The 14,409-nt window shown below is 49.0% G+C and overlaps 1 protein-coding gene across 2 annotated transcripts in view; it reads left to right on the top strand.

The window, feature by feature from the left end:
* Positions 1 to 3,143: 3,143 nt before the first annotated feature.
* DLG5 (discs large MAGUK scaffold protein 5) overlaps positions 3,144 to 14,409 on the top strand; it is a 119,724-nt gene continuing 108,458 nt past the window's right edge. For both annotated transcript variants that reach the window (XM_061161911.1, XM_061161910.1), the window contains exon 1: positions 3,144 to 3,463. In XM_061161911.1, the coding sequence (XP_061017894.1) occupies positions 3,160 to 3,463 (304 nt within the window). In that variant the 5' untranslated portion in view covers positions 3,144 to 3,159. The remainder of the gene's footprint in view (positions 3,464 to 14,409) is intronic.

Here is a 14,409-nt window from a genome sequence, read left to right as displayed (position 1 = left end):
CTAAAGAAATACAAGGTCATATCAAGGTCACTGGCTCAAGAACTCCTAAGGTTGAAGATGTTTATAAAGTAAATGATTTCCTCCAGAATTTATGTTTTGCATAAAACCCCAGAGTTTCCAATAAAGGGTCTGCTGAAAGTAATCATCTATCACACTGTAGCCCCTGGGAGAAAGCACTCATAGCAAATGGACTTCCTCACTGCTTACCGGGAAAACTTCCAGGGACACAGCACCCAAGCTCCTTGCCTCTTTTTAGGGGTTACTGGGAGACGGTACCTCCCTCCTGCCCTCTCCTACCAGGCACCGTTTGGACCTAGGACTCAGTCACAGTTTGTCGTAACCACAGACCAAATTAGTCTCCCAAACTTCTCCTCTTCGGTTCCACCTCCCTCCCACCCCTAGATTTCTAGTTAATCCAGCTAGGAACAGAGCTCCCAGTGTGTCCTAAAGAGTGGATGCCTTTGCAGATGATTTAGGATGTAGGGGAACAGGTGACCAGAAGGGGGAGCCACCTTTCAGGGGCAGGAGTGGGAAAGACAGGGAGGGAGCCTGTCTAGACCCCTGGCACTGGGCAATAGAACAGCCTTCCCATCCCCTAGAACCTTACTCAGTTATAGAAGCCCAGACTACCTAAGAAGGGAGTCCTCTGAAAAGAGTTGAGTTCCACCATTTTGGGTCCACTTTGGGTCATGGAGCCCTTAATGAATTCGACGAAAGTTATGGACTTCTGTCCCAGAAAAATACATATTGTAGACAATTTGTTGTTGTTTTTGTTGTTTGGTCACTCAGTCATGTCTGACTCTTTTGTGACTCCATGGATTGTAGCCTGCTAGGCTCCTCTGTCCATGGAATTCTTCAGGCAAGAATACTGGAGAGTGGGTTAGTCATTTCTTTCTCTAGGGGATCTCCCCGACCCAGGGATTGGACCTGTGTCTCCTGCATTGGCAGGCGGATTCTTTACCCCTGAGCCACTAGGGAAGCCCATTGTAGACAATATGTGTCTACAAAAAAAGGCTTAGATAATTTCAAAATCTTCACTGACACCCTCGAGTTTGTTCATATCCCCTGATGGGATACACTCTCCCCCACATCCTGTTTTTCTCAGGAGAAAACTGAGAACAGCCAGGGCAATTGATTTGCTTTCACACCGTGTAGCTACTTAAAAGGAAATCCAAAACTGAAGTGCAAACTCTGGTACTTTTGTTCTAATCACTATACATAGAGTTTGTGTCCACTAAATAAAAGTGACTCCTCCCCCTAAAGAAGCAGCATGGAAGAAAGGTGCTACTGAGGGGAAGCATGGAAGTGGTGATGCTGGTGGTGGGGGTGACAGCAGAAAAGGCACCTGTGATCCCCAGGGTTTGTAAATGAAACAGAGACGTTTGCACCAGCCCTGGGATTTCCACTCTACACTAGCAAGGTGGGATTATTGGAAGTGCTCAGTTGGGAGTCCAGCTTTTAAGGACCTCCTCCTGTGGTCAGGAGGTAAATGGTATGTGTCTGCAAGGGCAGAGACCTTCTTGGACTTGGAGCCCAAGTGTAGATCCTCACTGAGGCCATCAGGGGAGCAAGGCTTCTGCAGCCCATGGATTTATCTTCTCCTGAGACTAGCTGGAATCCGGGGTGACATCTACGAAGGAGAGCACTTCTCTTGCCAAAAAGATGCAGTGGCTCCACAGCACACCCCACCTCTCTCTTGTTCTTCCAGCAACACATCCCTCCGTCTCTGGCTCCAACATCCCACTTCTTTAGGCACTGGGGACCAACCCATCTAAAACGCAGGTGAGGCATAGATCCTGATTAACCCGGTCTCAGGGGATAATATTGGGATATTTTCTATATGGGGCTTCCCTCCTAGTTCAGTCGGTAAAGAATCTGCCTGCCAATGCACTGTAGCCCGCCAGGCTCCTCTGTCCCTGGGATTTTCCAGGCAAGAATACCCGCCAGGCTCCTCTGTCCCTGGGACTGTATTCTTGCCTGGAGAATCCCAGGGACAGAGGAGCCTGGCGGGCTACAGTCCACGGGGTCGCAAGAGTCGGACACGAGCAAGCGACTAAACCACCAGCATTTTCTATATAAGAGCTCCTTGCAGTGAGTGGGCATATCTCACAGATTTGCGGGAGGTCTAAATTTGGAGATGGCCAAGTTTAGGGGACATCCCCTCAGTTGTCTCCAGGCTTGACTGTGGAGTATTTCAGATTAGAAAACGCTAGACCGGGGGGCAGGGTTTTGTTTGGAGGGGGTCTCCAATAGCTTGGGGGCTGGCCATGTGCCTAGCTGAGGGGGCAGGCTGCTTCCCACCGGGCCCCTAGCTCCGCGTACTCTACCGCGGGTGGAGCCTGGGCCTCGGAGACCGGGAGGGCCAGCGCGCGCGGTGTCCCCGCCTCCCAGGCGGGCTCGGGGCGGGGAGGTGGGGACCCCTCCCCTTCGCCCATCCCCTCGGGGCCGGCCGCCCGGGCTCCTGAAAGGCCGGCCGGGCTAAGGGAGGGGAAAAAAGAGGAGGGCGGAGGGACAGACCGGCGGCGGCGGCTGGGCGCGGGCATGGCGGAGCGGGCGGCGGCCGCGGGGCCCCGGTGAGCCCGGCCGGGGCGCACGGACCGGGCCGCGCCGAGGCGGGCCCTGAGCCGTCGAGGGGGCCTGGCGCACACGACCGGGCCACTTTTGCTCTCGGAGTTGCGATTGTGTTCGGGGGGCGGCGCCGGGGCCGACGTTTCGGGGCGAGTTTTTTCTCGCGGGGCCGGCGAGAGAGCGGCGCGCACCAAGGGGGAGGGGAGGGGGAGCATGCCCGGCTGGAGCCGGGCCTCGGGGCGCGCCCCGGCCGCCGTCCCCACCTCCGCCTCCTCCTTCTCCTCCTCCGTCTCCTCCTCCTCTTCCAGTCCCGCCGCCGCCGCCGCAGCCAACATGGCTGCGCTCCTGAGCCCGGGAGGCGGCCGCTGCTGAGCGCCGCTCGCCGCCCGGGCCCCCAGCCCGCCCAGGCCCCGGCCCATGGCCCCCGCGGCCTCGCGGCTCCCGGCGCGCTAGGGCCACCGCCAGCGCTCGCCGCCCCGGGGCGCCCGGGTCCTGCCGCCGCCCGCCCGCCTGCCCGCCTGCGCGCGCGCGCCCGCCAGCCTCGGGGAGCCCGGGAGCCCTCCGGCCCGGCGGGGCGGGGCGGCAGCCACCATGGAGCCCCAGCGCCGGGAGCTGCTCGCCCAGTGTCAGCAGAGCCTGGCCCAGGCCATGACAGAGGTGGAGGCCGTGCTCGGGCTGCTCGAGGCCGCGGGAGCGCTGAGCCCCGGCGAGCGGCGGCAGCTGGACGAGGAGGCGGGAGGCGCCAAGGCGGAGCTGCTGCTCAAGCTGCTGCTGGCCAAGGAGCGGGACCACTTCCACGACCTGCGGGCGGCGCTGGAGAAGACGCAGCCTCACCTGCTGCCCATCCTCTACCTGAACGGCGTCGTCGGGCCGCCGCAGCCCGCCGAGGGCGCCGGTGAGTGTCAGACCCCTCTGCCCGGCCCCTCGCATCCGCCTTCCGCGACTCCTCTCTCCGGTTCTCCGAGAGGGGAGGTCGCGAGGGCCGTTCATCTACCTGGCGCTGGCCGCGGGGAAAATTTGCTTTCCTTCAGCCCGCCGGGGGAGGGGCTGATGCGTAGACCACCCCCCCACTTCCCACCTCCTCCTCCAATCCCGCCCTTGCTGTGAACAATGCCCGGCACTGTAGGCCTTCATTCTCCAGGTGCCGCGGCACGCGGCGGGGTCCACTAGAGACCCCCGAGTCCAGCCTGCGGGTCGTATGTCCGGTCAGTCCCTTTTCGAAGACTCTTCATCCACCAGTCCTTTGAGGACCTCTGCTAGCCTTCAATCAATGTTAAGATCTAGAAGAATAGAACCCGGCCCAGGGCTGGTACTCCTGAATTTTGGTCCCTGGCACCCGGTTTCAGGACCACTCGTGCCTTTTCCCTTTCTGATTTTCTTAGCTCCCTCTGCTCTGAGCTCAGTCTGTTTTGCTCGCCGAGACTTGTGGTTGATTATGCACAATGCCTGCTAGGTTTCTTTGGAAACTGTGGGCCGGGAAAAGTTGGGGGAAGTTGCACTGCACCATGGGAAAATCTTAGTAGTAGCTGCTGGGGCTCAGTTCCTTCCCTGAGGGTGCGCTAGCTGTTTGAGGAGGGAAGGCTGGTGGCTGGTACCCTTGGCTGGTGGATGATGAATCTGAGTATTCCGGTATGTGTGTGTTGTGGGGGGTGGTATTACTGGGTGTTGGTGACAACTGGTAGGCTTGGCTTGGGCTGTTTGGAGACTGTGGAAAGCCAGGCTTTTAGACAGGGAAGCTGAGGAAGAAAGCATAGCTCTGAGGAAGGAAGAGCCAGCAATTGTTGGGCACCTACCGTTGTGACAGGCACTCGGCTTTGTCATGTTTAATTGTTACCACTCTGTGAGCTATGGTTCCTACTTTGCCAGAGAGAAAACTCCAGCTTGGAGTGGTTACGTCGCTCAAAGTATTGGGCACCAGGAGTTTCCAATTATGACCCATTGTTTTATTTAACCCCTTTGGAGCCAGGAAGCAGCAAGTGCCACCTTTTCTATGTCTTGTCTTTGTTTTAAAAGTGAATGGAGAGGGCTGACAAACTGCCGGTAACAACTTGTGGGACACAGGCTGGTAAGACCCGTTTATTTGGCTGTTAAAAGCTTGACTTATTAAGGAGATGATTTTATAAGCTGTTCCTGGTAACAGCTGGATTGGGTATTGGCCATCTCAACTGACTTTTTGTAGTGAAGGCAGCTGACAGAGAGAGACTGAACTGCTGGCTATACAGCAGATCGTTTCATTGGTGGCCCTTCTGTCTCCACTGTGGGTTTCTGACTCTAGCATTTTCGTCTCTCAAATCTGCATTGTCCCCCAATTATGATCATTTATGCTGGTCAGCCTAGTCCTCCCCTGGGATGATGGTTTGGAAGATGTTAAGAAGAGCTGTTGGATGTGGCTATGAGGATAATAAGGTCAGAGGGAAATCTCTTTGGGGTAATTTTTCTTCCTTTTTTTTCTTTTTTTTTTAATTAATTTTTTTTATTGGAGTACAGTTGCTTTGCAATGTTGTAGTAGTTTTTGCTGTTAGTTTCTCACTTTACTGAGTGAGTCAGCTAAAGGTATATCCTATATCCCCTCTTGTAGATTTCCTTCCCATTTAGGTCACCACAAAGCATTGTGTAGAATTCCCTGTGTTACACAGTAGGTTCTCCAGGTATTTACCTATTTTATACATAGTATCTTTTTAATTGCCTTGCTGTCTGTCTAGCTGTCTGTGTTTGAAGGAAGAAATTGATCAAGGAAACTGGCAGAAGTTAGAATGCAGACTCAAGTTCTGGGTGGGATGTGTTTGAATCAGCGCCAGCTTTAATCTCTGGAATAGATGAATTGTCATTAATTAGGTCCCTCTCTTTTCCATGCGTGGTATATAAGGTGGGGCTTCTCTGAGCTGAAGTTCTGGAAGCTGGTCTGACTTCTAAGGAAAGGATGAAATAAGGTTTGGATTTTATTCTCAAGGGCAGCTTTTCAGACCCTAGTTTTAACACAGTGTAGAGCTGTGTAGCTTTTCAAAGGAAAGTTAAGTTCATTTTCATTTGGTTGTTGTGCGCTAAGTCGTGTCCGACTCTTGCGACCTCATGGACTATAACCCACCAGGCTCCCCTGTCCATGGGAATTCCCGGGCAAGAATATTGGAATGGGTTGCCATTTCCTTCTCCAGGTGATCTTCCCGACTCAGGGATGGAACCTGGGACTCCTATATTGCAGGCGGTCTCTTTACTGACTGAGCCATGAGGGAAGCCCAATTTTAGTTAATACTTTAGAAAAAAAATAGGATGGCATTTGACCTGGTAAGTTGCCATGTAGAGCTTTTGGGGATGAGGGATGACATGGTGTGACATAAACCGCACAACCTCGGGATCTTTGTAAAGGATGAATTACTGTGCAGTGGTTTTTCAGCATATTTTCTTGTAGCCAGGGAGCCCCTCTTATGGAACAAAGCTCAGTGCCTAAAAGGACGGCTCAAGTTGAAGGGACAGAAGCATTGGTTTCATCCCCGAGGAGCCAAAGCCAGGCAGGCTCAGCCCTGTGTCCTGGTCTTTGCTCTCCCAGCAGATTCCACTTTGCACACAGGTGCAAGCTCTGCCTGGCAGACAGCCTTAGTGCAGGGCTCTTGTGGGAGCTCCAGGGAGGAACCTTCTGGCTTCCCAAGGATCCATAGCCTCCAGGGGAGGCCCCCCTTGTCACTGTTTCTCCATCCAAGGTGCTGCCATCACCCAGTTAAGGGCCCCCTTGGCGGATTCCACATCCCATGTGGACCCCTGGTCTGGAGTGTCCATCCCCTGGCTGGCACCTGTGTGCGGTGGGACTTTGTTGTGCTGCCGGCAAGTGATGTCTGACAGCTCCCCACGTGGGGTCTGGAACTGGGGGAAACTGGCCTAGGAGGCGCTGGTCAGGTAAGCAAATCAAACTCATCTATTCTGCTCACACTCAATTAGAGAGAGCCCGGACGTGTATGATCTACCATGCTTAGGCCTGGAGTTTGAAGGTGACTAAGAAACCACAGTGTGGTTTTGTTCTGGGGGCAGGGGGGACTTCTGTAACAGAATTGACAGTACATTGCTATTGAGCATTTCCTATCTGACAGCATACTTTAGTATCTCACTGAATTCTGTGGCACCCAGTGGCATGAGGGGTGCGTTTTCTGCCTGTGCAGGGTTCCGGGCGTCTCTGTGATCTGAGGACAGACTGGAAGTCGCAGGGTAGGAGGGAGCTGGAGTCAGGCTAAGCGCAGCGCTCCAGATTCCTTGTCCTTGGTGGTTTTTCCTGTTACCTGGGTAGGCCCTCCCATTACAGCTTCAAGCCATTTCCTGCATTGGGAGTTCTGTGGAATTTTGTAACTTTCTCTTGTCCCAATACATGAATGTTTAAGAAAGGAGTAGGTTGTCCCTGCTGGTGGTAGAGAGAGGAGAGAACTGTACTGTTCTGATTGGCTCAGGTCTCTAGTTTTTCACGCAATTGAGTCAGGATCATGTTTGTTCATTTAGAACCCATGAGATCCTTTGTGTTTTCTCTTTGATTCATTTGCCGACATCTGGGTTTTCTCTCTGGAAGCTCCTCAACTGCCTGGCCCTGGGCCTCAGGGTCCTCATCCGTGAGATGGGGCTGCATGGCCTGCCTCAACTACTGGGAAGCAAAATGTGACTGGGGAGGATCGAAGTGTCTCATCCTGCGCTTGGTGCAGACAGGGTCGGGGTGCATAGGATGTAATTCCAGCCTGCAGCTCGCTGCCTAGGTGGGGGAATGGGACACTGAGAAGAGTGACATTCTGAGACAGATCAACTGAGTGATAGAAACACCACAGGGGCTCGCTGGAAACGAATCTACCTGCCAGTGCAAGAGGTGCAGGTTTATTCCCCGGGTCAGAAAGACCCCCTGGAGTAGGAAATGGCAACCCGCTCCAGTATTCTTTCCTGGAAGATTCCATGGACAGAGGAGCCTATTGGGCTCCAGCCTGTGGGGTCACAAAGATTCGGACATGAACGAGCACGCACATCATCATCGTCATGACTCTGTCTACCTCATGCTTTCCCCACATGCTCTCCTCCGCCCTTGGTGGCTCTAGTGACCATCGACATGTGGGGGGCTCCCCAGACTATTTTCCCAGCAGGCCTCTTAAGTGGTGCAAGAGTGGCAGAACATGGTGACTGCAGGCTGGCCCTCCCTCCTGTGCGTCCTGAGCTGAATGTCTCCTCTCATGCCCTCTGCCTCCTCTTTAGTTTCCTGGTGACTTGGCTTCACTAGAATTAAGAGGATGGAGACAGTAGTGTTTGCTGAAGAAGCCGAAGAATACTTTAAGGAGGGGTTGAGGCTTGAGGCTGGTGTTGAAGGGGTTCTCTGAGCGTGCAGAGGGAAAGGAGGAAGTTTTGGGTGGGAGAAACAAGACCAGAGACCGTGAGAGGAGCAGTGTGTTTTCAGGTTGTAGAAATTAGACCAGCCTGAGTGAGCAGGGCTTTGGCATTGGCTCTAGGTGGGTGGGGATGCAGAGATAATCTAGGCAGAGCGAGGGGTTTATATACCACTTGGAGTTTAGGCTTTGTATGCTTGTTAGAAATTGAAGCTGAAGGAGTTTTCTAAAAAGGAATAACCCTGCCAGGCGTTTCTAGTAGGAGGTGTGCAGTTGGCTGCTGATTGTCAAGTTGTGGATTATCTATTATTTATTAGAGGTTATCTGGACCTTTTATTGGCAGGCAGATTCCTCACCGGTTGAGCCACCAGGGAAGCCCTCGTTTGGTTATTTTCATTGTGTTAAGAGGAAGTGGTAGAAGAACTTGAAAGTAATGATTGAAATGAGATTTCTAACAGAAAGGCAGTTATTATTTATTCCTCTATGTATTAGATCAGGCCCCTGTGATCTCAAGCAACAGAAACTTAGCTCAAACTGTATTAGACAGGAAAGAGGAATCAATTGTATTATATTCCAAAACCTTGGGATGGATTGGGGTAAATGGCCTTTGGGTGATTGATCCTGAATGCCATGGGCTTTTTCTATTAATGTCATCCTGAAACATGACCTCAGGCCCCTCTTGGCTTCGTCTTCACAGCCTCTGACCAGAGAATAAAGGGAGCTGAGTCCACTAACCCAGGCAGAAAAATCTCATGGAAGGATTCTGATTGGCTTAAATATGGTCACATGTCCATGTGAGACCCAGTCACTGTGGCTAGGGTTAGAGGATTGGCCCAACCAATAGGGTAGCATGATGGGATGCTGTGATTGGCAGCTTGTACCAGTACCATGTGGTTCTTTAGAGTGGGAAGAAGCAGTTCTCCAAAAAGAAGAGTAGAAAGGATATTGTGCAGGTAAAGCATCAGGTGAATGTCTACTGTATGTGGTCTCATCTTCATATGATGATGCAATTTGGTGTGGGGTGGTGGGAGAGGTTGTCAGATTTTACTAGGTTTTAGACTTGAAGCTTTTTCATTCTCCTCTTTCACTTTCATCAAGAGACTTTTTAGTTCCTCTTCACTTTCTGCCATAAGGGTGGTGTCAACTGCCTATCTGAGGTTATTGATATTTCTTCCAGCAATGTTGATTCCAGCATGTGTTTCATCCAGCCTGGCATTTCACATGATGTACTCTGCACATAAGTTAAATAAGCAGGGTGACAGTATACAACCTTGATGTACTCCTTTTCCAATTTGAAACCAGTCTGTTGTTCCATACAGTTCTAACTGTTGCTTCTTGAGCTGCATACAGATTTCTCAGGAGGCAGGTAAGATGGTCTGGTATTCCCATCTTGAAGAATTTTCCACAGTTTGTTGTTATCCACACAGTCAAAGGCTTTGGCATAGTCAATAAAGCAGAAGTAGATGTTTTCCTGGAATTCTCTTGCTTTTTTTGATGATCCAACGGATGTTGGCAATTTGATCTCTAGTTCCTCTGCCTTTTCTAAATCCAGCTTGAACATCTGAAAGTTCTTGGTTCACGTACTGTTAAAGCCTCACTTGGAGAATTTTGAGCATTACTTTGCTAGCATGTGAGATAAGTGCAATTGTGTGGTAGTTTTGTGTGTGTGTGTGTGTGTGTGTGTGTGTGTGTGTGTGGTAGTTTGAACATTCTTTGGCATTGCCTTTCTTTGGGATTGGGATGAAAACTGACCTTTTCCAGTCCTGTGGCCACTGCTGAGTTTTCCAAATTTGCTGGCGTATTGAGTGCAGCACTTTCATGGCATCATCTTTTAAGATTTGAAATAGCTCAACTGGACTTTAAGCAAGCCTCAACTGGACTTTAAGACTTTAAGCAAGACAGTTAGCCTTACTGAACTCATCTCCCTCTCTGTTGTTGTTCAGTTGCTCAGTTGTGTCTGATTCTGCAACCCCATAGGCTGCAGCACGCCAGGCTTCACTGTCCTTTGCCATCTCCTGGAGTTTGCTCAAACTCATGTCCATGGAGTCGGTGATGCCATGCAACCATCTTGTCCTTTGTCATCCCCTTCTCCTCCTGCCTTCAATCTTTTCCAACATCAGGGTCTTTTCCAAGGAGTCAGTTCTTTGCATCAGGTGGCCAAGTATTGGAGTTTCAGCTTTGGCATCAGTCCTTCCAATGAATATTCAGGATTGATTTCCTTTAGTATTGACTAGTTTGATCTCCTCCCTCTCTGCAGAATATTTAAAACAATAACTACTTCACTGTGCTATTTAACAATCTATGGAAGGAAAAAAGCAGCATCAATTAGTGTGGTGGGCGATGAAGCCTGAAACCAGCCTTAGAACCAGAAGCTTGGGATTCTCCTGATGTATCTGAGGGTTATGTGAGAGCTCCTTATAAACTATGCTGAACGGATGTCAGGGTTGCTTTTACTGTGGCTGTGGGTCATCAAGAGTAGAATGTAACCTCCATGAGCCAAATTTGCTGTTGTATTCCCAATGCCTAGAATAGAGCCTGGCCCAGGATGGGCATTCAGTAAATTTCTGTTGCATGGATAACTATTCAGCTGGTGTGGCAAATGAGTGGCGTGTCCCTGTGAAGTCCAGATCCTCTTCAGAAATAGGTGCAGATTCCTAGGTGGTGACTTCACGGTGACAGAAGGCTGTGAGAGGGCAGGAAGGCCAGGGGGAGTTCCAGATGCACACAGGGAAATCTCCTCCCACACTATGTCTGATAGAAGCAGATGCTGTGACTTTGGTGTCGGAAGTCCCCAGGGTCACCCCTCAGGTACCAGCACTGTGCGACTGGCCGCCAGGAGTCCTGTGGAGCAACCCTATTACCTGTTGCAGGATTGGAGAGCCCTTCCCTGTCTGAGCTTAGAATTTGAATGTCAGCTTGGTGTCCTCGAAAGAGTTTTGGATGGGAATCTGCTCCTAACTGTGCAACATCTTGACCTTTGATGAGCCTCTTAACTGTCCAGGGCTTGTTTTTTTTCCAGTGAAAAGATGGATGAGGTAAAGCTGGAAGAAGTTCAGGACTGCCTCAGTCCTCTAGGGCAGCAGTCCCCAACCTTTCTGGCACCAGGGACCAATGTCGTGGAAGACAACTTTTCCACGGGGTGGGGTGGGGATGGTTTTGGGATAATTCAAGCAGATTACATTTGTTGTGCACTTAATTTCTAATCTAATGCCACCGCTGATCTGATAGGAGGTTACCGGTCCACCGCCCAGAGACTGGGGACCCCTGCTGTAGGGTTCTCAATACTTGCAAGGTGGCATTAGGTCCAAGGAAACTTGGTGATGGGGTTGGATTAGATTTCTGAGACTTCTTCTAGCTTCTGTACCATGCTCACTACTTTTTGATTTAGCGTTAGTGTTGAGTGATTTTTGTACTCTGGCTTTCTGTTTCCTGAAAAGCTAAGCAGTGTAGGAGAAGTATTTTGTCTTTTTTTTTTTTTTGATCCACCTCATTCCAACCACTGGAGAAGGCAACGGCAACCCACTCCAGTACTCTTGCCTGGAAAATCCCATGAAAGGAGGAGCCTGGTAGGCTGCAGTCCTTGGGGTCACTAAGTCGGACATGACTGAGCGACTTCACTTTCACATTTCCCTTTCATGCATTGGAGAAGGAAATGGCAAACCACTCCTGTGTTCTTGCCTGGAGGATCCCAGGGACAGGGGAGCCTGGTGGGCTGCCGTCTATGGGGTCGCACAGAGTCTGACACGGCTGAAGTGAATTAGCAGCAGCAGCATTCCAACCACCATCATGAGGGGGCTGTTTATTTCCTATATCTTGGGAAGATGTGACCCACACAAATAGTGGGCATAGAGCAAGAGGGCTGAACTGCCTGTCGTCCTGTGCAGTAGGGAGGCTGAACATGTTCAGAAAAGAATTTTAAATGGGATTGAGTTGGGGAGATACTGTTGTTGTTTTTTTTCCCCCCTTTTTCCCTGGGGCAGATTGCATATCTCTGAATTGTGTGTGTCTATTGATCTGTTTGAGACAGAGTTCCATGAAAGTGCTACAGAAATATTTTAAATTAAACAGATACTTTGAGTGTTCCCTGTTTGCCATCCAATTCTGAACCCTTGGTGGTTAATTGTGGGGTGGCTGTTGACCTTGATGTTTCATTTCACACTAAGGGTCATAATCCATTTGCTTTGTACTTTTTTTTTTTTAATACTGTGGTAAAATATACATAGCATAACATTTACCATTTGAAACATTTTTTGCTATTTTTTGAATTGTGGCAAAATATCTGAAACATTAAAATAACTATCTTGTTCACTGTTAAGTGTCCATTTCAGTGCTATTAAGTACATCCTCATTGTGCAACCATCCCCACCATCCATCTCTAGAACTTTTTTCATCTTACAAAACTGAAACTCAATTGATAGTACAATACAATATGTCTCCATTCTCCCCTTCCCCCAGCCTCTGGCACCCACCATTCTACTGTACTTTCTGTCTCTGAATTTAACTGTTCTAGGTATCTCATATAAATGGAATCATAGAGTATTCATCATTTTGTGACTGGCTTGTTTTCACTTAGCATCGTGTCTTCATGGGTCATCCATGTCAGAATTTCCATTTTATTTTTAAATTTTTAGAGAACACATAATGTAAGATTTACCATCTTAACCATTTTAAATGTGCAGTTCAGAAGTGGTAAGTATATTCTCATTGTTGAGTAAGAGATTTCTGGAACTTTGACATCTTGTGAAACTAAAACTCTGTATCCATTAAACAATAACTCCTCCTTTCTCCCTCCTCCACCTCTGGGAATCACCTTTCTACTTGGTTTCTGTGAATTTGATTCCTTTAGCTAGCTTGTGTAGGTGGAATCATACAGCATTTGTCTTTTTGTGACTGGCTTATTTCACTTAGGGTAATATCCTCAAGATTCACCCATGTTGAAACATGTGACAGAATTTCCTTCCTTTTAAAAGAGTGAATAATATTCCATTTCATGTATATACCACATTCTGTTTATCTATTCATCTGCCAGTGGACTCTTGGGTTCCTTTCACCTCTTGTGAATAAAACTGCTGTGAACATTGGTGAACAAATACCTCTTTGAGGCCCTACTTTCAGTACTTTTGGTTATATATCTAGGAGTGGAATTATGGTTGATATGATAATTCTGTGTTAATTTTTTAAAGAATTTCCATACTGTTTGCTTTGAGTTTTAATGAAAGGAATTCCTATTGTCTGTAGCACCTTGACTCAGGGGTGAGTGGCCCGCCTGGAGTCCCAGTTTATGTTTTATTATTTTCTAAAAATTGTGTAATTTCCGCCCCCCCCAAACTCATTTTGGAAAGTCTCGAGACATTCCTTTTGGACTTTAAATATTTTAGTAGTCATCTGTGACTCTTTTGAGGACAGGCGTTGTTGACCATAGAATCCCGGCAGCGTTCCTATCTGGCCAGGAGATGTTCACACATTTCCTTCATGTTTGCAATACTAATATCTCCATCCCCAGAGGCCTGGAAGTATGTTAGTTATTTCTGCTTTGTAGACACTTGCTCTTTATCCCATTCAGGGTTAGTTTGGTTATACAGACTTGAATCCAGGGTAACTGGCTGTTAAGATTTTTCTTTAGAAAAACCTAGATCAGCATTTCCCACAAAAATGTCTTCTAAACAGTAGTTTGGTGGGATGTCAGTGGTGTTATTTGTAAAAGGGTCCTGTGGTTAAGTACATTTGAGCAGTGTTGTTTTGAGAAGGTCATGCAGGCTTCTTTACTGGGAGCCTCTCAAGTCACCAGTAAGCCAGTCTTGGGACTTCACTGGAGTGAGTTCACTGGGCAGTGTTTCCCAAACTGATTTGACCACAAAGCCCTTTTTCATTGAGCATCTTGCAACATAAGTGTTCTGAGAAGTGCATTCTTGGGAAACTTTAGCATTAGTGCAGGGGGTTGGAACATCAATGTATACCATCGTTTTTCAAATTTTCTCACAACTCTTTCATTCAAGTAACCAATAACCTTAAATTCTGATACCAGCTGAAATGGGCATATGATTCTGGGGCTGTTGGATTTTTTCTTTTTTTTTTTTTTTGCTACGTTGCTGATTCTGACGTGTAGTAGATTCTGGAACCAGTAGATTTTTAGGGAAGAGTGTGTGATCTTGCCTAAGTAAGAAGTATGACTTCTCTGGGCCTTCATTTTCCCTAATGCAGCTCAACAAGGATGGTCTCGTTCATGATGATTATTGTTTGAGATGGTTGAACCTCTTGACGTCTTCTCTATGACTGAACTTTGGTCCATAATTGGGGTTTCTGGGGGGCACCTTGGAGGGATTTGTAGAGACCTGTCCTGGTGGTTTGGTGACTGTAGGTCCAGGATTGGTTAACTATTGTGTGAATCCTTCCTGAGCTCAGGGGGTTGTTGGGCTGGAGAGCTGGAAGATGGCCTGGAGAATGATGTTACTTCTGAAAAGTTGGGTGATACAGCTGAATGACCCAGGTGGCCTGAGCATCA

This window comes from Dama dama, chromosome 15 (assembly GCF_033118175.1).
Source record: "Dama dama isolate Ldn47 chromosome 15, ASM3311817v1, whole genome shotgun sequence".
Classification (NCBI taxonomy): Eukaryota; Metazoa; Chordata; class Mammalia; order Artiodactyla; family Cervidae; genus Dama; species Dama dama.
The sequence above is the reverse complement of the archived record's forward strand: the minus strand, read 5'-3'. Positions and strand labels throughout refer to the sequence as shown.